The sequence below is a fragment of the Malaclemys terrapin genome, chromosome 8 (assembly GCF_027887155.1).
Source record: "Malaclemys terrapin pileata isolate rMalTer1 chromosome 8, rMalTer1.hap1, whole genome shotgun sequence".
Lineage (NCBI taxonomy): Eukaryota > Metazoa > Chordata > Testudines > Emydidae > Malaclemys > Malaclemys terrapin.
In genome coordinates, this window is record NC_071512.1 from 46,843,359 (window position 1) to 46,868,659 (window position 25,301).

The 25,301-nt window shown below is 50.3% G+C and overlaps 2 protein-coding genes across 3 annotated transcripts in view; one reads left to right on the forward strand and one right to left on the reverse strand.

Moving 5' to 3' along the window:
* Positions 1-5,060, forward strand: part of MYOC (myocilin) — a 28,013-nt gene extending 22,953 nt beyond the window's left edge. For both annotated transcript variants that reach the window (XM_054038090.1, XM_054038091.1), the window contains one exon: positions 1,773-5,060. In XM_054038090.1, coding sequence (XP_053894065.1) covers positions 1,773-2,557 — 785 coding nt within the window. In that variant the 3' untranslated portion in view covers positions 2,558-5,060. The remainder of the gene's footprint in view (positions 1-1,772) is intronic.
* Positions 5,061-11,305: 6,245 nt separating this feature from the next.
* On the reverse strand, positions 11,306-19,823 carry LOC128842246 (allograft inflammatory factor 1-like). The gene is made up of 5 exons (XM_054038092.1): positions 19,755-19,823; positions 15,294-15,360; positions 14,378-14,419; positions 12,827-12,989; positions 11,306-11,611 (listed from the first exon to the last, which is right to left on the reverse strand). The coding sequence occupies exons 1-5, from the start codon at positions 19,821-19,823 to the stop codon at positions 11,440-11,442; spliced, it is 513 nt and encodes a 170-aa protein (XP_053894067.1). The 3' UTR covers positions 11,306-11,439.
* Positions 19,824-25,301: the final 5,478 nt, after the last annotated feature.

Genomic DNA, 25,301 nt, shown 5'->3' on the forward strand with positions numbered 1-25,301 from the left:
ACAAAATTCAGAGCAGGGTCTGCATGTCCACCACTCTGCAATTCAGGATCACTCGGAACCCAGGGGTCAGGCCCATCTCTAAATAATAAAGCATAACACTTAGTACACAACTTATGGGGATTTCCCCCTAGCTGTAAGAGCTAATAGAATCAGGAGGCTGCTCTTAAAATGAGGTCAGTGGTGCCATGCCATGTTTCCTTCTGTTATTATTGGTTAAGCAACAAACTGTGAACTTGAATCACTTTTCTTTGATTAGCCCATCCCTGCTGTGCTGCCAGCTTTTGTCACTTTGCACACACTTGGGCATTTTCCCAAAAGTCCCAGCTCCTGTAGGCATGAGCAGCTCAGCTTTACTTTAAATAAATATGATTCTAGCCTGCACGGCAGTGGAGAAAAGCTTGAAAAGGTGAAGCGAGAACCCGCGAAAGGCCCAAAAACCCCAAGGCAAAGAGGAAGCAGCCAGAAAAGTTGTTTAAAACCATAATCTCATGATTGTGGAGGGTCAGTCTCAGGATTTTGGAATCTGCCAGGTTGGCGATACCAAAAATGGCCTTATGGCCCATGCACAATGGAAACAAGCCCTGGATTCAGCTTTGTTGTGACACCACAATGGGCCTCCACCAAGACAGATTGGGCACTGTCCACAGCTATGTCAGCACCTGGAAGGGGTCACTGACCTGTTTTTTAATCCCAGAGGTAGAGCGATGGAAGGGATGGTGCTGGTTGAGTGGCATGTAGCTAAGCGCTCTGCATTGGAACACAGGAGGCCTGGGGTCCATTCCCAGTCCACGTACCTGTGTCTGGTGCTGTTAGACAGAGTATGACAGGGGAAGAGGGAAGGCCTCCTACTGCTTGTAAACCACCTCTTTGGCCATCGAAAGGAACACCACTGGTGAAGTCCACTAAGGAAGGGTGGTAGCAGATGGTGGACAGGAGAATTGTTAAAGCACCCTCTGAGCTTGCCTCTCATTGACTTTGTTCATCGTGGCCAAAGACTCCTACTCTTTCTGGGCTGGTTTCCTGAAACTGTTTTCCTCCATGCTGGTGCTTTATACATTGTCCATCTAAGCCCTGCAACCCAGCCTCTGCCTTTCAGAAATAAAATAGGTCCCCAGGACATTCCACCCTTGGCTTCTGACTTCACCTGGCTGGATGTCAGGAGCCATTTTTAAAACTAGGATTTAACGGTTGAGACCTTTGCAGCTGCCTCATCAGATCAGAGTTCATATTGCGGATGCTCACCCGTCCTACCTGAAATGTTACTAGGAAACCCAAGTGGGTCTATTAAAACACAGTGCCTGGGCTATTGCAGCTGAGGTCCCACTTGGAAAAAAAAAAATGAACATCTTGGTCTTTCATCTTAACCACATCATGAAAACCTTTAAATATCACTAGAGCAAGAAAGTCCATGCTGCGAAATCCCCTTCCAAACTATTCACCTCTTCCCCCCCACCCCCCATCTCTCTTCACAGACAATCATTCCTGCTTCTTTTCTCCTTGTCCTCTCCTCTTTTTTCTGTCTGCCTGCACTGCTTAGGAGCATAGCCTAGGGGGCAATGCCGGTGTGTTGATAAGTGCTGGAAGGCTGCTGTTAGTAAATTGAGGGGGTATCTCCTCCATCAGCTTCATGGAATGATTTACTTATTTAGAATCCAGTAAATGATCTTTCCTGCTAGTTATTGCTGGGTGAGTGTGGCTTTTAGCCTTTCGGTAGGAAATCTACCACTGGTGACAGACAGAATAACTGAATTATTTTTTTCTTCCTTGAGCAGGGTGTGGAGAGCTGGTCTGGGTGGGGGAACCTGTGACCTTCCGCAGGGCTGAAACTATTGCTGGCAAGTATGGCGTATGGATGAAGGACCCAGAGCCTGTTCCCCCCTACACCTGCGAGACCACCTGGAGAGTCGATGCCATTGGCACTGACATCCGCCAGGTCTTTGAATATGACGACGCTGATCAGTTCATGAAGGGCTATCCCTCCAAGGTTCACGTCCTGCCCCGGTCCATGGAGAGCACTGGAGCCATCATATACAGGGGCTCCCTGTACTTCCAGCGGCGCAAGTCCAGGACGGTGGCCAAGTACAACCTGAAGACAGAAACGATCCCAGTCCAAAAGGACATCCCCAGTGCTGGCTACCATGGCCAATTCCCCTATTCCTGGGGTGGGTACACAGACATTGACCTAGCTGTTGATGAGATGGGGCTGTGGGTGACATACAGCACAGACAAGGCCAAAGGGGCCATCGTCCTCTCCAAACTGGATCCAGAGACACTGGAGGTTGAGCAGACCTGGGAAACCAACATCCGCAAGCAAGCCGTGGCCAATTCCTTTATGATCTGTGGCACCTTGTACACCATCAGTAGCTACTCAGCCCCAGATGCCACCGTCAACTTTGCCTACCACACGGCCACCAGCACCAGCGAGCCGCTGAGCATCCGCTTCGAGAACCGCTATGGGTACAGCAGCATGGTGGACTACAACCCCACGGAGAGAAAGCTCTTCGCTTGGGACAATTTCAACATGGTCACCTATGACATCAGACTCTCCACGATATGAGGAGCCTCAGGGCAGGAGGAGGACACATCATGCTCATTGCTAACTAGCAGCTCGTGGGCTAGGGGCAAGTCTAGCCAGCTGTCAATCTCATACATTTGCTCTTCCTATTCTTCCTGAGCTTTCCTTAGACTCAGCCCTGAGCCCCTTACTCAGGCAGAGTGCTCATTGAACTGGGCAAAGACTCCAGGCCTTGCCCTAGATCAGAGGTTCATATTCTGAGAGCACCAGTGGGGCTCAAATAACAATAGAGTGGGAATAACTTTGCGCCACTTGGGAACGTACGTGCAATAGGCATTTACAGCCCTGGCGTCATTCCCCTTGCCTCTCTCTGAATTACACACGGGATGAATTTGGAACATGTAGAAAAAAAAGTAACAAGTTGTTCAGGGTTATGCAACATTTGGAGCGTGTGGGCCAATTGCATAGATCTAGAATGACTAAACCTGCCTGCGCCCTTGGCTAAAAGACACTGTGATTCCAGCCAAGCAGACCAACCCGTTCATGGCAGGAGGCTAATAATATTTTAGGGGAGAGAGGTAGCTGGGTACCATCTTCACAAAATGGCTAATAAAAACCCAGTGACCATCAGCCAACCATATTCCTGCCCAGCATCAGCTGAGACAAGGGGAATGTGCTATGCAGTCAACACCAGGTGCTAGCCAAGGCGGCGTTGACAGGAGCAGATTCTGCAAAGTTGTGTCACACCCAGATTCAGTAGGAGAACATCAAGGCCTAAAGACTTAGCTCCAACACCCAAATAAGCCAATGGAAAGACTCCAGCTGACTTCACTGAGCTTTGGATTGGGTCCTTAGTGGGCTGACTTGGCAGGGGCATCTCAGAAATGTGCTGCAGGAGTTAAAAATGACTAGACATGCCAGGCAGCGGGCACCCTACAAGAGAGCTTTCAGCTGCTGCGTATAAACCCTTCCATTGCCAGCCTCTCTCCTCCTAAGCACAGTGCATGCCTTGTCGGGACCAAGCTTCTGCTGGGAGCCCAGCAGCCACCTCTACAGATTATCATGAGCCAGAGAACGTGGGAGGAGAAGACAGGAACTCACCCAGCTTGGTATCTCTGCAGCATAAGCAACTGCTCTGCAGCAGCAATTGACCAGTAATTAAAGCAGGAGTCAAAGATGGGCCCAAGCTGCAGAGAGGCCAGGTCCAATGATTCACACCTCACCTAAGCATAGGGCCATTCCGCTCTAGGGGCTTTGAGTCTGTTCAGCGTCTCACACAGTTACACAATAGCAATTGAGTGTGTGGGGCTCTGGCCGAACTAGCCGCCTACCTGCAAGAAACATGGCCGCCTCAGTTCCCATTCCAGTAAAGACAAAAATGAAGCATTACTTGTTTAACACAATTCTGTTAAGTCATTAGACATTTTAGCAAAATAAATTTAAGGAGGGTTGTTCATGAAAGATGGGATCCTAGAATTTAAGGCATGATCTCAAATCCACTGAAGTCAATGGAAAGTCTCCCATTGACTCTAGTGAGCAATAGAACAGATCTCTGTTTATCCCAGACTATGGTTATTAACTCAGAAAGAGAAGCAATGTCTAACTGTTCTTGCTGTTTCTAGCTCTCAATCCAGATAACTCCGCTGATTACACTGTAACTTAGACACTCTTTGGGATAGGCATGGCATTAGATCAGGTATGGCTAAGCATACGGGTGTTTTTAAGAACACACACATTTAAAGTATTTAGTGTATAAATCCTGTAGCTGGCTTGTTTTTTCTGTTTGCTTTCAAAGCCTAATCCATGCAGGTTGTATTGAAGCCTCCTGGATGAAAGCGAAGGTCCAATGTGCTGATGATTACGTGGAAGTAGTCTGTGATAATAATAGATAATAAACCCTCCTCCCCCACAACAATCCACAGTGGCAGCTTCTTGTTGGCAGATTTCTTGTTTCATTGCAACATGCTGCAGGGAATTCCAGGCTACAGGCCACCTTTACAGGAGAGTTCAGGACTCGATTTTCAGGAGCTCAGCTCCTATTTAGGCACTGGTTTCTAATTTGAGCTCTTCCACAGGCTTGCTGGGTGACTTTGCTGAGTCACGTCCCTGCTCCGTGCCTCAGTTTCCCCATCTGGAAAATGGGGATGATGATACTGACCTCCTTTATAAAGGTCAGTAGATAAGAGCTAGGTATTACTAAAGCCAAGGGGAACTTTGCCATTGACTTCAATGGAGCCAGGATTTCATCTACTGAAGGAATATCACCATGACTACAACAACAAATGCCACTGTAGAATAAGAGGAGGCAGAGAAATGGAAAGACTTAAATCCTGCAGTAGAGAGAGAGCTGACTGATTACAGGAAAGCTGGGAACCTAACATTAACTGGTTTAAAAATATCAGTTGATTACCTTTTACAGTCAGTAGAATATATGTTAGCTGTAACCCCTAATAGATGGAGCTTCAGATCATCTGTATTTGATTATCCTGAGGGGACCTCCGGTATTGGGGATGGAAAGAAATAACTTGTCAGCCCTTTCAGTATAAAAAGCAAATAAAAAGGTCTAAGTCAGCAATAAATCTTGGGAAGTTTCATGTTAACTCACCTCTCTCTACATCACCTGGGAGCAAACGGCCCCTTTGAGCAGGGGAACTAACCCCAGTATTTCTGGACAGCCTCTGGCCGAAAGCACGACTGACAGAATTTTCTTTTGCATCTATGGGCATAGCCTCATTGATTGGCACCCAGGAGATGGGCATCTGGCATAGCCCAGCCAGCCATGAGCAACCCCACTGCAGAGCCATACCGGTTTTGTTTAATATCTTTATTAATGATCTGGAGGATGGTGTGGACTGCACTCTCAGCAAGTTTGCAGATGACACTAAACTAGGAGGCGAGGTAGATACACTAGAGGGTAGGGATCGGATACAGAGGGACCTAGACAAATTAGAGGATTGGGCCGAAAAAAACCTGATGAGGTTCAACAAGGACAAGTGCAGAGTCCTGCACTTAGGACGGAAGAATCCCATGCACTGCTACAGACTAGGGACCGAATGGCTAGGTAGCAGTTCTGCAGAAAAGGACCTAGGGGTCACAGTGGACGAGAACCTGGATATGAGTCACCAGTGTGCTCTTGTTGCCAAGAAGGCTAACGGCATTTTGGGCTGTATAAGTAGGGGCATTGCCAGCAGATCGAGGAACGTGATCGTTCCCCTTTATTCGACATTGGTGAGGCCTCATCTGGAATACTGTGTCCAGTTTTGGTCCCCACACTACAAGAAGGATGTGGAAAAATTGGAAAGAGTCCAGCGGAGGGCAACAAAAATGATTAGGGGTCTGGAGCACATGACTTATGAGGAGAGGCTGAGGGAACTGGGATTGTTTAGTCTCCAGAAGAGAAGAATGAGGGGGGATTTGATAGCAGCCTTCAACTACCTGAAGGGGGGTTCCAAAGAGGATGGAGCTCGGCTGTTCTCAGTGGTGGCAGATGACAGAACAAGGAGCAATGGTCTCAAGTTGCAGTGGGGGAGGTCCAGGTTGGATATCAGGAAAAACTATTTCACTAGGAGGGTGGTGAAACACTGGAATGCGTTACCTAGGGAGGTGGTGGAGTCTCCTTCCTTGGAGGTTTCTAAGGCCCGGCTTGACAAAGCCCTGGCTGGGATGATTTAGCTGGGAATTGGTCCTGCTTTGAGCAGAGGGTTGGACTAGATGACCTCTTGAGGTCCCTTCCAACTCTGATATTCTATGATTCTAATTACTTAGGGTGACCAGATCGCAAGAGTGTAATATTAGGACACATTGGTCGAGTGTGGGGGAGGGAGGAGGGGAGACAGACAGACACAGGTGCACAGTTCTGACCGGAGCCAGAGGCACACTGGTCCGCCTGGCCCTGGGCTACCAGTGTGCCCCTTCCTGTTGCGGGTGGGCCCATGCTGTGCCACACAGCTCCCCTGCCCAGCACCCCCTGGATCCACTATGCCCAGAGCCCCCCTACACTCCTTCCACCACAAATGCATAGTGCTGTGCACACACACTCTGCCCAGTGCCCCCCTGCCCACAGCCCCACCATAGCTGCCCAGCACCCCACACAGAACCCCCCCCAACTCGCTAGTTTCCCAATGCAGATTTCCCCTCCCTCACTTCCTCCCTCCCAGTGCCCTTCTCCACAGCCCCACCACCACAACTACACAATGCCCCACAGACCCACACTGCCCAGTGCCCTGACGCACACAGATCTCCCCCACTGCCTAGCACCCCCCCCCAACAGGCCCCCACTGTCTGGCACCCTAAAATACACAAACCTCCCCCACTGCCCAGCGCCCTCCACACCCTCACAACCCAGCGCCCCCCACACACCTCCCAGACACTCACTCCATCACACCCTGCCCCCTTCCCTAGCCGCACTCACCAGCCCTCCTGGGAGGTCTCTGGCTCCTATGGTGAGAGCAGCGAGGGGAGTCTCCAGACTCTCCATGTGCTGCGCCCACCACAAGTGCAAGCTCGGTGGCTCCCACTGGCTGTGAAAAGCGCCAATGGGAGCTGCCGGAGCCGCGGAGCGGGGCTTGCAGGCACCGGCAGCATGCAAAGCCCCCCCACCCTAAGAGCCTGAGGGAAACTGCCAGGGGGTGAGATAGGGAGTCCCAGCCGTGCTTACCTGGGGCAGCTCCCATCCTGGGAAGCATCCGGCAGGCTGGTCCCTCTGACTCCTATGTTCAAGGGGCAAGTCGGGGGTGGGGAGGCGGAGGGCTCTCTGCCCGCTCCTGGCACCTGCAAGCCCCGCCCCTGCAGCATGTGGCGCTCCTGCCGGTGGGTGGGCACCAGGAGCTGCCCCAGGAAGCGGTGAGCGGGTGTCCTGACTGATGTAAGGTTGGGACGCGGGACAAGTCCCCTAAAATCGGGACTGTTCCGATAATATTGGGATGTCTGGTCACCCTACAGTTACTGCATCCTCACTGCAACTACATTCCCCTGGGTGTGGTGCTAGGGCGTCTGGGGCACATCCCATGAGTCTTTGTGCTGCATTAAGTGGGCTGCTATTTGTCCTGGGGAATTGTGGGAGAACTTGTCTGCCCTTCGTGTGGTTTTAAGCTTCCCTTGGTCTGAGTAGGCTCCAGCATGGCCTCTTCTTTGGCCTCTCTGTCTGACACCCCTTCATGGAAGAGAGACCCTGTGGCCCAGTGCCCTAGACCCCCAGGACCTATGCTGCCCCCCCAAGACACCCCAGTAACGTAAGCACACCATTTGCCTGGGCTCTGTCCGACTCTGGTTTACTGTTTACCCCTTCAGGGACACGCTGTAGCTGAAGCAAATAGAGCCAGGCTTGGCCTAAGGACCTCTCAACCAAATGCACACTTTACTCAGAGAGGGCACAGACCATCGAGAAACCACCACACACCTGAATTCCCTGCCCCACATTGTAGCTCACCCACTTTCCTTGGGAGACTGGGGGGAGGAGGGGAAAGGGGGGTCAAATTAGGCAGATTCCCTCTGCTGCAGCAGCTCCCCCCAGCTTGAGCAGGTGAGGTGGTGAAATGGCTGGAGAGAGAGCGTGCAAGAGTCACACCTGTCCTTTATAAAGTTCTTATTCCCTATCACCTATCGTGTGATCCCCACTCACCCTCAGGTAGTTGGAGTCTCCCAGCCCATGATTATTTGGTTACTAGCCCACCTGGCAGAATTTGTTCTCTCCATTTGGCCAGCTTTTTGCCCAAGGTGGTTTCCATTTGAATAGAAGACCAAAGTTTAGTGACCCTGCACAATGGCTTCAAGAATTTCGCCTGACACCTCCTGGGGGTTTTAGCTCACTCCAGAGGCAAGGTGAAGGCACAGCGTGATTTGGCAATTGGTTTGATATAGTTACGTACAAAGTTCAGAATATCTAACAGAAGCCGTAAGTTGTACGTAGGTCCCCCTCCCCAACTCTCCTCAGGTACTTAGCCCCAGAAGAGCGTGTGAGGGTGCTTGCCAGCCTGGGGAAGCTGCCCCCTGTCAATACGGTCGGCTGTGTACCAGCTCTTGCCAGTACACAATACCAGAACGGAATGGCTTACTTTCACCTCCGTCTGTATCAGATGACTGGCAGCTAGCTAATGTGAGGCCAATTTCTAAAAAAGGCTCCAGAGGTGATCCCAGTAATTACAGGCCAGCAAGCCTAACTTCAGTACCATGCAAATTGGTTGAAACTATAATAAAGAACAGAACTGTCAGACACATAGATGAACATGATTTGTTGGGGAAGAGTCAACATGTTTTTTGTAAAGGGAAATCATGCCTCATTAATCTACTAGAATTCTTTGAGGGGGGTCAATAAGCATGTGGACAAGGGTGATCCAGTGGATATAGTGTTCTTAGATTTTCAGAAAGCCTTTGACAAGGTCACTCAAAGGCTCTTAAGAAAAGTAAGCTGTTATGGGATAAGAGAGACGGTCCTCTGATGGATCAGTAACTTGTTAAAGATAGGAAACAAAGGGTAGAATAAATGTTCAGTTTTCAGAATGGAGAGCTGTAAAGAGGGGTGTCACCCAGGGGTCTTTACTGAGACCAGTATTGTTCCCATATTCATCAGTGATCTGGAAAAAGGGGTAAACAGTGAGGTGGCAAAATCTGCCGATGATACAAAACTACTCAAGCTAGTTAAGTCCAAAGCAAACTGAAGCGTTACAAAGGGACCTCACAAAACTGGGTGACTGGGCAACAAAATGGCAGATGAAATTCAGTGTTGATGAATGCAAAGTAATGCACATTGGAAAATATAATCCCAACTCTACATATGAAACAATGGGATCTAAATTAGCTGTTACCACTCAAGAAAGATCTTGGAGTCATTGGGGATAGCTCTCTGAAAAACACCCATTCAATTTGCAGTGGCCATCAAAAAAAGCTAACAATGTTGGGAATCATTAGGAAAGGGATCAATAAATCCATGGTATGCCCACATCTTGAATAAAGTATGCAGATGTGGTCTCCCCATCTCAAAAAAGATGCATTGAAATTGGAAAAGGTACTGAAAAGGGCAACAAAAATTATTAGGGTGTGGAACAGCTTCCGTATGAGGAGAGATTAATAAGACTGGGACATTTCAGCTTGGAAAAGAGATGACTAAGGAGGGATATGATAGAAGCCTATAAAATCATGACTGATGTGGAGAAAAAATAAATAAATAAGGAAGTGTTATTTTCTCCTCATAAACACAAGAACTAGAGGTCACCAAATGAAATTAAAAGGAAGCAGATTTAAAACAAATAAAAGGAAGTATTTCTTCATGCAATGCACATTCAGTCTGTGGAACTCTTTGCCAGAGGAAGTTGTGAAGGCCAAGACTAGAACAGGGTTCAAAAAAGAACTAGAAAAATTCCTGGAGAATAGGTCCATCAGTGGCTATTAGCCAGGATGGGCAGGGATGGTGTCCCTAGCCTCTGTTTGCCAGAATTTAGGAATGGACGACAGGGGATGAATCACTTGATGATGATTACCTGTTCTGGGTATTCGCTCTGGGGTACTGTCGGAAGACAGGATACTGGGCTAGATGGACCTTTGGTCTGACCCAGTTTGGACGTTATGCTCTTGAACAACCTGAGTAAGAACAATGGACAAATACGATTCTAGGTGCTAACTTGGAAGAGCTCAGGTTTATACCAGGCTCTGCCACTGACCTGCTGAGAGCTGGGACGCATAACCTCACCTCCCTCTGGCTGTTTCCCTTGCCACCTGTCTGATTATGTTTAGACGGTAGGCTCTTTGGGACAGAGACTGTCTTATGTTCCCACAGCACCTTCCACAACACGGCCCTTAGGCGCAGCTATAATGTAGGGTTACCATTCGTCTGGATTCCCCCGGACATGTCCGGCTTTTTAAGCTAAAAATAGCGTCTGGGGGGAATTTGTAAATGTCCGGACTTCCCCCCCATGCAGAGCACGCGTGGCTAACAGTGCAGCCGGCCGGACGGTGCACTTACATGGGGCTCCGACAGCCAGAGAGAGCTCCTCCTCCTCCCTCCCTCCCTCCCCTGCATTCGCAGATCAGCTCCGGCAGTCTGGAGCTCCTCCCCCACTGCTGCCCAGCGTGCCGGCGAGCGGCTCAGGCAGTTCCTGAGCAAGTTCACCGAGACATTAGGCGAAGAAAGGCCAACAACAAGGGGAATCAGGGGGTCGGAGAAGGGGCAGGGAGGTTTTGGAGGGGGCAGTCAAGAGACGGGGGGGGCTTTGGATAAGGTTTTGGGCAGTCAGGGAACAGGTAGGGTCCTGGGGGGCATCTTAGGAGGGGGCAGTGAGGGGACAAGGAACAGGGAGGCTTAGGTAGGGGGTGGGGTTCTGGAGGGCAGTTAGGAGCAGGGGTCCCAGGAGGGGGCAGTCAGGGGGCAGGAGTGGGGAGAGGGATTGGAGCAGTCAGGTGACAGAGGGGTTTAGATGGGTCGGGAGTTTTTGGGGGGGCTGTCAGGGGGTGGAGAGTGGTTGGATGGGGCATGGGAGTCCCAGGGGTCTGTCTGGGGGTGGGGGTGTGGGTGTGGATAAGGGTTGGAGCAGTCAGGGTACAGGTAGGGGATAGAGTCCTAGGGGGCCAGTTAGGATGGGGGGAGGGTCTCAGGAGGGGGCCATCAGGGGACAAGGAGCAGGGGGAGGGTTGGGGATTCTGAGGGGGGAGTGGGAGGGGCAGGGGCGGGGCTAGGGCAGGACAGGGGCGGGGCTCCTCCAGTCCTCTTTTTTGCTTGCTGGATTATGGTAACCCTCTATAATGCCAGCAATCAGCAGTTCTGCTCGTCTGCTGCAGCAGCTCAGACATGCTACAGTGCACTGTTGCTAGGCAGCTCTTTATTGGGGAAGGTCTGAGCTGGATGCACTCTACCACAGTACATTTGGTTTGCCTTCTCAGCAGGCTCTCCAGCCTACGAGGTGAGTCAGTCTCCACATTTCTTGGGCAGCTGGCTAGGTTTCAGAGCAGCCATCAGCTGGAGATGGGGGAGGTGGTGGTGGGAGAGTGGTAAGAGGAGAGGGGACTCTGGAGAGAGTGGATTCCAAGTAGGTTACGCAGGGGCCAGAATTCATCAGGCTGGGCCTCTTCATGGCTCCTCCTCCTTTCCCATTGTAGTGCATGATCCTGGCAGCAGAGAGAGTGAACAGCAGGTCTCATGGCAACAGCCAGGGGAACCACCACTGACACATCCTAGCTCTTATCTTTACCCCCAGGTTACAGCTGGGGAAGCTAAGGCACAGAAGGGCAGTGACCCAGCAGAGCACTGCCTTTAATACCCCTTATGAACAATTAGTTCCTGCCTAAGTCCACCTTCCCCCCAAACTCTTCTGAAAAGACTCCCCCAGAAGAGGAAGGTTTGCTTTACCCGTGAAGGTCTTTGGATGACTAACTAGACAGTCTCCCCAAGCCCTGATCTTTCCACTCCTGCAGTTGGAGTGGCTGGTCTCATCTCCAACTAGACTGCACCAGTGGGCTGGGGCCAGAACATGGGTTGCAAAGACAGCAGGGGAATGTTCACACCTCAAGTGAGTGGTGAAGAGTCTCATGGAGACACGTCACTGTATAGTGTGAAGCTGGGAATACTCCTGATGCCTCCACCCCTGGAACCTCAAGTTTGGGACCAAATGACTAGAGCCGGGCAGAGTCTGATTTTCAGCTATCATTCCATGATGTTGGGCTGACTACACCATTCAAATTCAATGGAGACCAGCTTCTGGTCCAGTTCATACTGCCAAGGAGCCACAGTGCTGCCCTCAGACATGACCCCAAGTGCCACTCCCATTGGAGTCCAGACACCAAGGCAGGCTGTGGCCTAGGTTTTGTCCTTCTGTAGTTCTGAAAACTGCCCTGCTGACTTCAGTGGAGTTGTATGGGATGCTGGTTATGGTAGAACGTGACCTGCAATCTTTAGTCCTCCAGCCCATTGGTAAACGTGGCTAACCTCAAATGGATGAGGGAGGTCTGATTCCCTAGTCAGAATAAGTTGTTTTGCCTTGGTAGCACAGAGATACTAAAGTTTCCTTATCAGAGTTGGGCCCCTAGCTTCTTGGGTAACTAACCAGTTAAAGGCCCAGGGATCACCAAATGGACAGAAGCACAAGTTTTGCACTAGGTCAGCTCTTCCACCCTCTCTACAACAGCTGTACCATGCTAGTGCCCAGATACTTCAGCGACGGGAAATAGCTGCCGATCTCCCAATAGCTCCTCTTGCCCTTTGTTGGAAGGCAAGTGTCACCCAGGGAACAACCAAAACGACAAATCAAATCCTTTCGATCATTAGCACGTTCAGCTCCTTCCCCAGGTCCAAGCCTGGAGATGCAGGTATGCTTTCATACGTACCGTTGGCACATGGTGGATCTGCGGCCCAGCATAACCATAGTGAAGTCCTTGTAAGGGACAGTGCTGCCTGTGTTTCCTGTGATTTCCTGGACCAGCGCCTTGAGCTCCAAGGGGCTTTGGAAAACCCCAAACTCCTGCAGTATCCTGCTCATTGTTGGATAATCTGAAACAACACCAGGCTCAGATATGGTCTGTATCACATGATCACAGGGGTTAGAGATGGAAGAGACCTATTTGGTCATTTACCACATCCCCCTCCCCATTGCTGCTCCAGAACTGGTTCTGCATTACTCAGATGTGGGCCTGGAGAGTTTTAAGCAGCATCTACACTGAGCATAAACCCAGTAGAAACAGCTGGGGTGGTTTTAGGTAGGTGCTTTACAATGAAGGAGAGAGTACTACAGAGTAGCATTGGTGCTACTGGATTCCTTAGTCTAATGAGTCAAAGGAATCTGATATAGTCTTCTAATCTGGGTAGTCCTCTAAAGGCTTTAAGCATAGAGTACAACTTGAACTCCAAAATATCTACTCCCCCCTCCCCCTTTTCACTCAGAGGTTAAGGCTAGACCTTTGAAGGTGGCATGATCTCCCTCTCTGGTGGGGACAGCTGGTCAAGGTGAATATCCTGCCATGGGTTCTAACATATCCTTCAAGTTCACTATTGTTTTTGTGGGAAAGAATGGGACTGTATATGTACTTCATGCATGTGAAGAGGCCCTGCTCTCAGTCATCCAGGATTAGTCTACTGAAATGCAAAAGCACCATGGGCAGTGCAGGGATGGGGAAATTTCAGATTCACCAACAGGAAGTTGTACAAGTGTGCAACTGTAGCAGAAACTTTTGGACTTGCTACATCTCAGAGAGGCATACCAACCGCATGTGTGGAGGCAAAGGCAGCCCACTGCCACCCCCTCAAGAGTTCCCACCTACTTTCTAGAGGCAATGACTCATTACCCATAAGTCTTGCATCAGCTAGTCAAGGAAGCCACCCAGCAAGCACTTGAGCATGGCTTCAAAGTTCTCCCCATCTCAGGGCATCAGGCATTTTTCTCCCTTGTTAAGAAGCATTAAGGGACCCACTGGCAAAGGAGAGCTGTGGGACCCACCTCTGTTCCCCTAGGATGGTAGCTGCCAGCCTCACCACTCAGTCACCATCAGCATGAATGCTAAGCCCTCAGCACCAGAGACCTGATTCTCTGGCACCAAGGGAGATCTAGTTCCAGGGGAGGGGGAAGATTGCAGCAGGCAGTGGGGTAGTCTCAAGGTGCCAATGGGCACAAGTAACCAGCATTGACATGTTTTGCTTCCGCACAGGGGAGGGAGTATGGGGAGGAGGTGGGAGAGGGATCTTCTTGTGAAGGTGCAATGAGCTGCCTAGGGCCCCCACCCCTGTGAAATATGGGGATGTTAACTATGCTCGGCTTCCACCGAGACCTGGATACATCAAACCCCAATAGGTTGGTGCAGCAAATGGGCCTTCAGATCTGCTCTGGCAGAGGAGGAGGAGGAGGGAAGCAGCAGTCAGAAGCAAAGAGTTAAGCGTCAATTTACCAATTTCTCCTGTGCGTGTGGCATCATATCCCATAAACACGTCTAGGGGAGAGAGAGAGAGAGAGAGTCAGTCATCACCTGTCTACTAAGGCGGAGTGCAGCATCAACTCCTTGATTTACATCAGTAGCCATTCTGTGCGCACTTCCATGGTGACTGCCTCACCACCTGCACTGCCAACGTTCCCCATGCTCTGCAGGGGCCTGGCCGAAGAACGGGAGCTGTTTTTCCATGCTAGAATCACTTAGTTCAAAGTTTCTCAGGGGATTTTTGTAAAAAAAAAAAAAAAAGTTTTGTCCCTATTCTCTCTTGCCACTGAAAGAAGAAGAGGAGAACGGAGAAGCCTGGCTTCACACACACTATTTTCATTTTTAAAGGCTAGATTTGACCCAGCAGCATCTGTAGTTCACATGTCAATTCACACATTTCCCATCGGGCAAACTTAGCTCTTCAGGAGCATTCCCTCAGATTAGCTGGCTTCGCTCTCAAGTATTTGATGGTTTCATCTGAGCCTCTTTGATATCAAGAGCCAGATCCTGAACTGGGGTAAGTCAGCAATCAGCAGATGAGGATCTGGCCCAAAGGCTGTGATGCCCCCACATCACCAGCACATGCCAACTCAGTGAAGTTATTTTAACCAGGGGATAAAGTCATGGGCTGCATTTGGCTTGTTCACCAGCGAGCAGGACATGGCACTGGTGGCCAATCTCAACATAGGGTCTGTATGTATTGATTAATTCTTGGGGAGGGGTGGGGGAGGAGAAGGAGGGGGGAGTTAGAAGAGCATTTTGCACAGATCATTACACCTCCTGCTGCTTTAGCAACTTTCTCCCCACCCCCAAGCCCAAACACTCAGCTGCATTTTTAGGGCACTAAACCATTTCCTTCTCAGATCCATTCTCCCTGGAACAGACTCACCCTTCAGCTGATCAAGCTTTGCCTGTAGATTTGTAATGTCTCGGAATGGTTCATCAGCCAGGTACTCCTGTCCAGGCAAGAGAGGGGAGTTGGTCACCGGGCCTGGCAATAGCTCACGTTAAGCAATGAGCAAGTATCAGCACTCATGTAGGGGGACATGGTGAGAACCTATCCAGGTGTCCTGTGGATCAGTCTATTTCAGTCCTGGGTATGCACTCTGCCAAGACTCCTTCAGCCTGAACTCCAGCACCCCCTGCTATGCCAGGCCAGCTGTGAAATGCCATGGGTTGAAAAAAAGTTTAGCCATGAAAAGATTCCACACAAATACCTGGAATTACTATGAGGAATAAATGAGAAAATTAAGAAACTCTCTTCCTTGTGTTCTTCTGCTCCAGCTACTGGAAGCTAACCACTACATGCTTCCCAGTTCATTGGCTCGGAGTTATCTCAAACCTCCTAGCGGCTAGTCAAAGTTCAGCCCCCCCCCTCCCCCCCAAGGGCACTCCAGAGGCAAACAGAAATTGACAGAATCTGGCATTTTCTTGGACACAATCTTGTTTATTTACAAGGAACGTACGAAGTCCTTCTCTAAATGCAGGAGGGACCAAAATCAGGGGAGAGCTTCTTTGCCTACAGGCCAACTCTTTTGCCAGCCCCAGACTCAGAAGCTCTCTCTAGTGTCTTTCAGGGTCAGCACTGTGCTTGTCCCTCTGTCTCCCCCAGGGGCCAGGCCCAGCTGGTCCTGCAGAGTGTGTCACTGTCTGTCTCTCAGGCAGAGATGGGGGAACCGAACCTGGGTATCCCACATTCCAGGTGAGTGCTCTAATCCCTGAGCTAAAAGTTGGGTTCCTCCTCTAGCCAGATTCTGATCAGGACCTGATGGGTTAGGTGGCCTCTGAGCACATCAGATTGGGTACCACAGGTGAGAGAAGCAGAGGAACATCTACCTATGACAGGTTCGGTCACAGAGACCCCCTTGGGACTGTCACCTGACATGCTGAGACTACCGCTGAGCCCGTTTTCCCTGCCATATTGCGACTCCAGAACCCTGCCTTGTTGAGCCAGCCACGCCAGTCTGCTCCAACACAGACCCAGGGTCCAAACCATGTGCCCCAAAGCTGAAGACTTAACTGAAAGCAGCTTAAGAAGTGCTCCTGTCTCTAGCACCCAGACACCCAACTCCCAATGGGATCCAAACCCCAAATAAATCCATTTTACTCTGTATAAAGCTTATACAGGGAAAACTCCTAAATTGTCCGCCCTCTGATAGAGAGATACACACAGCTGTTTGCTCCCCCAGCTACTACTTACTTACTCTGGGTTCAGTAATAAACAAGTGATTTTATGAAGTATAAAAAGTAGGATTTAAGTGGTTCCAAGTAATAAAAAAGACAGAACAAAGTAAGTTACCAAGCAAAATAAAACACGCAAGTCTAAGCCTAATACAGTAGGAAACTGAATACAGATAAATCTCACGCTCAGAGATGCCCAATAAGCTTCTTTCACAGCCTAGACTCCTTCCCAGTCTGGGCCCAATCCTTTTCAGACCAGCGTTGTCGCTTATGGCCTGGGTCCAGCAATCACTCACACCCCTGTAGTTACAGACCTTTGTTCCAGTTTTTCAGGCATCTCTTGAGCCATCTGAATACTAAATGGAGAGGCTTCCAGGGCCTTTTATATTCTCTCTTGTGGGTGGAAACCCCTTTGGTCTTCTGTGCAAAGTCACAGCAACAAGGTGGAGTTTGTAGCCACCTGGGCAAGTCACATGTCCATGAATGATTCAGCTTTTTGCAGGCAGACGCCATTGTTTACATGTTAGTTTGAATGTTCCCAGGAAAGCTCAGATTTGGATTGGCGTCTCTCAAGTCCATTGTCAGTTAAGTGTTTCTTGATTGGGCACTTACTGAGAATAGTCTTTTCTCAAGAAGCTGACCAAATGCTTCACTGAAGCTACTTAGAATCAAACATATTGAGATACAAGTACATAGGCAATATTCATAACTTATGATATAAAAATCACACACACACACACACACACAGCATAACCAGCAAATTACAACCTTTCCATAGACACCTTACTCGACCTCCTTTGTACAAGATTTGGTGCAACTATAGGACCTTGGTTGCAACAATGATCTATACATTCACAGTTCATGTCAATAACATCACACTACTGTCTCTTGGTCTGTGCCTCGCACTAGTGCTCTAGGCATCCAGGTACCCACAGAGAAGCAGCAGCATGCATGCCCAAAGGCAGAAACATAGGCATCAAGGGAACTTCCACCCTGAAAATTTAGACATCAAGTGAGTTCAGGCACCTGCAGGGTTTGGCAGGAGCCAAATGGGGGTTTTGTGGATTGCAGAGGCACCCAAGTACCTTTGTGGATCTGGGTCTAAGTGACTTGCCCAACACTGCACAGGAAGTCAGTGGCAGAGAAAGGGATTGAACCCAGGTCTCGCCAGTCCCAGTCTTGAGCCCTTCCTACTCAACTACCTTTCCTCTTCGGCCCTAGCTCCTACATCCCCCTTTATATCTTGCATTCATGAGAGCTGAACACAAAGGGGGAATCCATGATTAGACAGCCTCATCTTCATAAACCTTAGTATTTTACACAAGGAAAGCAGGGAGGTGATTTGACCTCTGTGCACGTGGCATTGGTGAGAGCAGACCTGGAATACTGTCTCCAGTTGTGTGTGGGGGGGTGTCACATTTTAAAGACAACATGGAAGTGTTGGAGAGAGTGCCAAAGAGAGCCACAAAAACAAGTCAAGGGCTGAAGAAAACACCTTTGCTTGAGCTCTTCGGTCTCTCACAGTATTTAGCTGATCAAAATGACGATTAAGAGATGACCTGATTACAGTGCCTAAGTTCCTTCCTGGGGAGAAAACGCCAGGGACTACAGAGCATTTTAATCTAGCCAAGAAAGGTGGAACAAGACCCTGTGGCTGGCAGCTGGAGCCAGACTCTTGCCATTTGGAAATAGGGACACAGGTCTAACCACAAGGGTTAACAACCATTGGAACAAATTCCCAAGGGAAGGGGTGGAGTCTCCACCTCTGGGAGTCTGGCTGCCTTTCTGGAGGAGATGCTGCAGCCAGACAAGTTAAGGGCTCAATATAGGGGGAAACTGTGGGAAATCTAGTCCCTGCTGGCCTTGAGTGCTGTAAACTGGGAGAGAAGGCCTGTCACTTTAAGAGGCTGTGGAATGGGAAGCCAGCTCATGGCCATGGGCCTGAAGCCACGCCCCAGGCCTCTAGAAGACCGTCCACACTTTGGGAACATCTGGACGCCTGTCTGAATGACAGGACTTGGGCCCAACCCTTATTACCAGCATACACCTCCATTGGGGCTTGTTCCCCCATTATACAGAGAGACCAGCACAGCAGCAGATCACAACAGAGCCTCATTTCATGTGTGTGGAGGGTTCTTGTGGCTATTGGCTCTGCTCATTTACCAGGCTCTCCACCAAAGTCACTTGGGGAGCAGGGCTTCCATGAACAATGTTGTTACAGAGGTAAAACCACACCAAGCTCACAGCTGGCCAACAGCTGTGTTTCTATTGCTGACCTCCTCACAGGTCAATAATGGACCATGAAATGGTGTGAGCCAATTAGAGCACATATGCAAATATCTGCATCCTCATTGGCTTAAAGTCAATTTTCTGCTAGCTTTTCTAGGGCCTCCTCTACTGGAGTAGCTAATGTTTACTTTCTGGACCATGAACTTTGTCTCCTAATGCAGTGAAGAATGTATTCAGAACCCACGTAATACAGAGAGACTCAATTCCACACATTTACACCAGCCAGAGTTACTCCAGGGTAAGAGAAAGTAGAATCAAGTCTTTTTCTTGGCTTAACTTCATGATTTGCTTTCCCTCAAGGTGTCTATTGACATTAGCCAATACATATGTTTTTGTTTAATAAATCTTCAGGTACATTATTTTGGGAGTCAACACCTACCTCCTGGGCAAGTTGAGAAGAGACAATAATTAACAGACATTGCGTATAAATGGGGCATCGGTGAGAATTCTACTAGCATATGGGAGAGCATGAAAGGGTTTTTTTTCAGTGCTAGGGGTTAGCTGAAATCTCTTGGCAAGCAGTTTATGTGCTTTCTGCATGATCTAAAATACATCTTATCACAAGAAGATTGCAGAGAAATTCCTTTGGGAAGATAATCTTAATGAAATGGGAATTATTATATTATTATTTTTTTGATAACTATAAGTCAATTTTTATCTTCCCTTACTGTCACAAAGTTGATGACAAAAAGAGAAGATATACACCACTTTATCGTAGGCTGAAGACTCAGGAATCCTGATTTCCATCTATTCTTGGTTGGTTGGTTGTTTTTTTTTTTTAAAAAGTTAAAATTGAACATACTGAGCAGTTTTTTTTTAATCCTGTGTTCCTTATATAAAGGAAGAACATGGTAGGAACTAGAAAATTTACTGCACCTACCTTGTTAATTAGACAAAATTCTTTCTCCTGCTTCTCCTGCATTTCACGATCCTTTGCTACAATACACATGAGAGAAAATTAAAAAAAAACAAAAAACCTAAAAATGTTAAAGCCCAGCAGAAAATTTAGTTTTTTACCAGCCATTTTTTCCTTGCAAAAGAATGACCAGCTTTGTTAGCATAACTGAGGACCCTCCCTTTTATACACTTCAGCAGCTGGCTTGACTTTGGCCTGGGCTGACTGGAGGGATTTGCCTAGTTGAAAGGCAGCTGTCACATTAAGCATGTCAGAGTTAAATTGAGGCAACTGAGAATAACAGAAGCAGGGGGGACAAGGCCCTTAGCATGATGCATATCAGCTGATTGCTCTTCGTGGGCTGCAGTGCTGTAGCCATGTGGGTCCCAAGATATTAAAGAGACAAGGGGGTCACTTAACTCACATAATTGTGTGCTTGGTTATGGGAGAGCAACTAGCTCTGGTTAGTAGACGGGCATCTGAGCATCGTTAACAATCTACTTTAAAAATATTGCAGGGGATTTTATCACTTAAAGCGTGCGAGTGAAACGTTGGGACGTAACTACAGTGTGTGTTTGGGCTGACAGGGGTAGGGTACGGAGGCCAGGAGAGGACAGCGTTCAGTGGGCTGTTAGCAGAAAACTCCTTGCATGTCAGGCAGCGGAGTAGCTATTGCTTTGTCTGTTAAGCTCTGGCTTGGTTTTGAGGCCTGGTTATATTCCAGAGGCCCCAGACAAAGATCAAGGCAGCAGCATTGTGCTAGTTGCTATACAAATACATAGTAAGAGACAATTGCTGCCCCGGGGAGCTGCTGTAGACAGACATCACCAGCAGGAGGCAGGGCTGCACAGAGGGGTTTTGGGGGCCCAGGGCAAAATCTGAACCTGAGAACCCCCACCCTTCCCAGAATATTACCACCAAGGTGGGAGCTGGAGCTCTGTCATTAACACCCACCCGCCTATCAGAATGATCATAAGGAACGTTGGTGGGATCGCACCAACAAAATCCAAGCTGTGCTGTGTTGGGAGCTGGCACAGGTGTGTGACAGAGGCCCAGCCAGAAGGCATTTTTGGGCAAGCGGTGTGCAAAGCCCCACAATGCAAGCTGGGGGCCTCTCAGTCACTGCAGGGTAAATCGGGAGTAGTGTGACTGACATCACCAGTGCTGCTCCAGATGTACACAGGTGTGGCTCAGAGCCAGGGTGGGATGTCATGGCTTTACCATGTGACAAGGGGCTCAGAACCTTCTGCCACACGCGTTGTGGAGGGAGCCCGCAGCTTGGACTGGAGCGAGCGGCAGAGAGAACAGCTTTCAATTTGGGCAGGGAGCTGGGTGGCATTCGGGTCTCCGCAGCTCCTTGTGCAGGGTGAGTTCATTTCTGTTCTGTTGCTACTGGGGAGAAATCAGCTAGGGCCAGCGTTGTGAGCGAGGGTGATAGAGTGGCCCCAGCATCAGTGCTTTTAGGGAGTAAAAATCCCCACACCCACTAAGTCACACTCACCGCCAGGAAATGTCCCTCTCTTTGGGGCCAGGATGCTCTTCACAAGGGTCAGCAGTTAGCTGCACCCGCGCTAAACACTACGGTAAGCCATGGCTAGGGGAGGCTGGGGAGGTGCAGGGTACAAAGGGTTAATGGTGCAGTTTAGAAACAAAGGAAGGATCAATGTGTTCCCTGCGGCTGGCAGAATGTCCGTCCGTGTCTCCAGCGAGTGACTGGAGCACTGACGATGTCTATAAGGCTGCTAGTGCTATGTATCGAGGTGGGTTTGATCCCACCGATGAGCTGCATAGGGGGATAATGGCAGAGGTGGTGAGACCCTTTCCTGGGGAAAGTGGGGCAGTTCCAGGAGCAAGGCGTGACCAGAGGGGTGGGGACTGTGTTTCCCAGGAGATTAGAGTGTTCTATGAGATGAGGAAGTAGGAAGGCAAGTGTCTTTTCAATCCCACCCATTTAAAGGAGGAAGCAGGTATGGCAGAGCAGTCCGTGCCATAGTCTGAATAGCCCCAGACTGACTGGTGAGTCATTACCCTATCCTGAGGTCCTACATATTCTACTATATCAGCAAATATTGCTTAGCAAAGCCAGAAAGGGTGTGGAGGCAGATAGGCCCAGTTCTGTACTTGCCTGCCCAGTGCATGGGGTCAGCTTGTAGATCTTTTAGCTGTGGTGTGGAGAATGCCTCCTGGGCTCACCTTGCAGAGCCACCTGTGCTGGGATGAGAAGGGGATCAGTGCCCCATAACACAACTCGCCTGAGCTGTGCTCTGGCCTGGATGCAGGGTGCACGCACTGTGCTGGGTAGGGAGTGGAGCGTGTACATTTCTGTGCGGGGAGACGCCCCGAGTGGCATGTGAAACTCCTGCAGGCCCCACTCTCTCTGCATGCTGGGGGCTTGGCCACTCAGGGCAGCGAGGTGGAAATAGACCTTTGGAAGCGCCGTGTGACCAATTTCTCTTTCCCCCCACAGGCCAGGGAGCAACGAGCTCAGACGCAGACGTGAGCTGATCACGGCGGTAAGGGAGGGACAGAGATGCACTGGGACACCTGCCATGGTTCCCCCTTGTCCTGGTCCAGCCAGCCACGCTGCCTCCTCCCAGGACCCAGGTTCGTCCCTGCGAGTGCTGGGGTATCAGCCTTCATTGCCCAGCAGATTCACACTTCACCCGCTGGGCCGCAGGACGTGCCCTCACCGGGAGCTGCTGGCTCAGGTTGACCGGAGTCCCACTTCCCCCGTCTCTGCGAGCTGCACTCTCTACAACCAGCCCCTGAATACAGTCCCTCTGGTGGAGCCGCGGGTTCAGGTCATGGCGAGGCCCACACCTCCCGCCACAGGAAGTCGCTTTGTCTACCCCACGGCCAGGCCTGTGCCTGCATTGTCCCATGTGGATCACAGCTGTACGCCTCCTCTCTCCACCACCTGGGGCTTCTACTCCAGGGATCAGAGCTTGTCCCTTCCCTGGGAGTCCATGGAGCGAGCTAAGCAGAGTCCTACTCTGCCTGTGCCCAGATGCTACGCAGTGTACTCGATGGACAGGAGCTCAGTGCCTTACCGGGCCCCGGCTGGCCGGAGCCCTACTCCACCTCTGCCCAGGACTTACGCCATTTACTCCCTCGAGCGGACCTTGTTCTCTCACCTGGACCCCTCGCTGCAGCCTGGGCTGGGATCCTCTTCTGTCCCAGTCAGCTGTGCTGTTTATTCTATGGACAGCTCATCTCCCAGCCCAGAACCGTTAGCTCAGCCTACTCCTGACTCCCCTCTATTCCCACCGCTTCTGCTGGCAGTGTACTCTGTGGGCCAGAGGTGCTGTCCCCCTCACCTGGAGCTGCTCTCGCAGATTGACCGCAGCTGCACTCCCCCAGTCTCAGCCAGCTGTGCTGTCTACTCTCGGGACGCTCCACTCAACCCTTCGCCCGGATGGCTCGCGCCAAGCACTTAGCCCCAGGGGCCGTGCTGGCTAATCGCCGGAGCAGCGACCCATCAGGTCCTGTTCCTCCAACTCACCAGGCTTCCTGCCCTTCTGTCCTGACCTGGCCTAGGCTTCCCCTGGCATTGTGGCACTGTGCACAGCCTGCAGTTCCCCGCCGTCTCCTGGCACAACTCTCCTGCTTCAATCTCAGCAGCTCAGAATAAAGGAAAAGCAGCTCGCCAGTGGGCTCCACCGCCTCTCGGGTGTTCTTGGTCTCCCACAGGGTACCGGCAGGGCCCGCACTGGATCTAAGCTCCTAGTGATCCACAGAACAGGGCAACCCAAGGAACAACTGGGCAAACAACCCATGACTTCTGTCCCCTCACTGCTCTTGTAATGGCCTCATCCCAACCTGGCGGGGCCACAAGAGGGTCACACTGTTGCCAGGTCCTGGTCAGTCCTTGGACATCTTGGCTGGGAAGTGCCAGGCGTGCCGTGGGGTTAGTGATGTGAGTGCCTGGCCCTCAGAAATAAATAGGACTCGGAGCCATCACCGTGTTTCACCCCGGGCCCCCAATGCAGAGCAACTGGGGGCGACAGTGGGCTTGACTGCCTGGGGCTGGATTTCAAACAATGGCTAAGGGGGAAAGGCTCCCTAAGCTAGCGAGGCCCTGGGATTCTCACCATTAACAGAGGGCTGGGTTCCAACCCTCCAACACACCTGGTGTAATATCTGCCCTCATGTGGCATCCCATCAGGCCGACTGGCCCAGAATGCTTTGCAAGTCCCGTACGCCTCAGTCGGCTCCCTTGTCAGAGGTGTTACAGTAGCCCAGGAAGCCACATAACGGGGTCTCTTCCCACTGGCAGAGTTATAGCAGGAGGAAAATGGGGAAGGGAGGAGTGTGAGAATGAGAACTAGGGACAGAGCCAGTGGTTGGGCTAAAATAACGGAGATTTTGTAAGTTGCTAGGTGAACTGTTGCCCTCTACTCGATTGAAACAGAACAGTCCAGTGGATATCATAGACCATGTACTGCTATAGCCATGAACGAATGGCAATTCTCCCTTGAGTGGAGATGTGGGGACAGGGGCATGATTTTAGAGCAAATAGGCCTGAGGTCTAGGTCAGGGACCGAGGCAGAGGGACCACAGTGCTGCAGCTGTGAAGTTTCAAGCAGCCGCCGTGACCTCTCTGCAACTACTTGCTAGCAATAGATCCACTGCAGTAACTAAGACAAACTTTTGCCCCACAAATGGCTCAGGCGCAGAAGCTGCGTGAGACATCACAAACGTTTGGGTGACTTTTTGGTACCTCTGCACAGCTTAAGGCCGATCCAGCCACAGGTTTTGTACTGGTTTTTGGATGGTATGGCCAGGTAACTGATGGGAACAAGCAGTCGTGACACTAGCACCCATAAAGCAGCATGGCTGCGTCCCCAGTAAGGTTTCCAAGCTGATGTAGGTCAATCAGTACAAACACTGGCTCTGTCTCCACTGCATTGTAAACCTGGGTCTGGATAATTGCTGGACCCGGGTCTCACCACTATGCTAATGCGTCCACACTGCACTGTGCAGCCTTTCTGACTCTGGTCTGTAGTTTGAGCTGGGTCTCCACTGCAAAATGACAGGGCTTGGACCTGAATTTCGGCAGGACTCAGGCTGACACCTAGGGTGACCAGATGTCCAGATTTTATAGGGACAGTCCCAATATTTGGGGCTTTTTCTTATATAGGCTCCTATTACCCCCCCACCCCGTCCCAATTTTTCACACTTGCTATCTGGTCACCCTACTGACACCCTACCTCACTAGCAGGATCCAAGTCTGGCTGATTTGTGTGTGGACGGAAGTCAGACTTGGGCTCAAACCTTAGTCAGAACCCACACTTGGCCATGCAGTGCAGACATACCCTCTGTGTCTAAAGCAGCCCTTCGTTTCTTTTGGCAACGGGACTTCTCAGGTCCCAAAGATTTCCAGCCCGTCCCCCAGCTTGGCTCAGCATCTCCTGGTGCCAGTCAACTGGCTGCTCAGAGCTGATTGGGTGCAAGCAGAACAGATGGCTTTGCTAACTGCTAAGGTACTTCCAGGGCCCCCACGACCCACAGTATCTATCTTCAATGTATTTC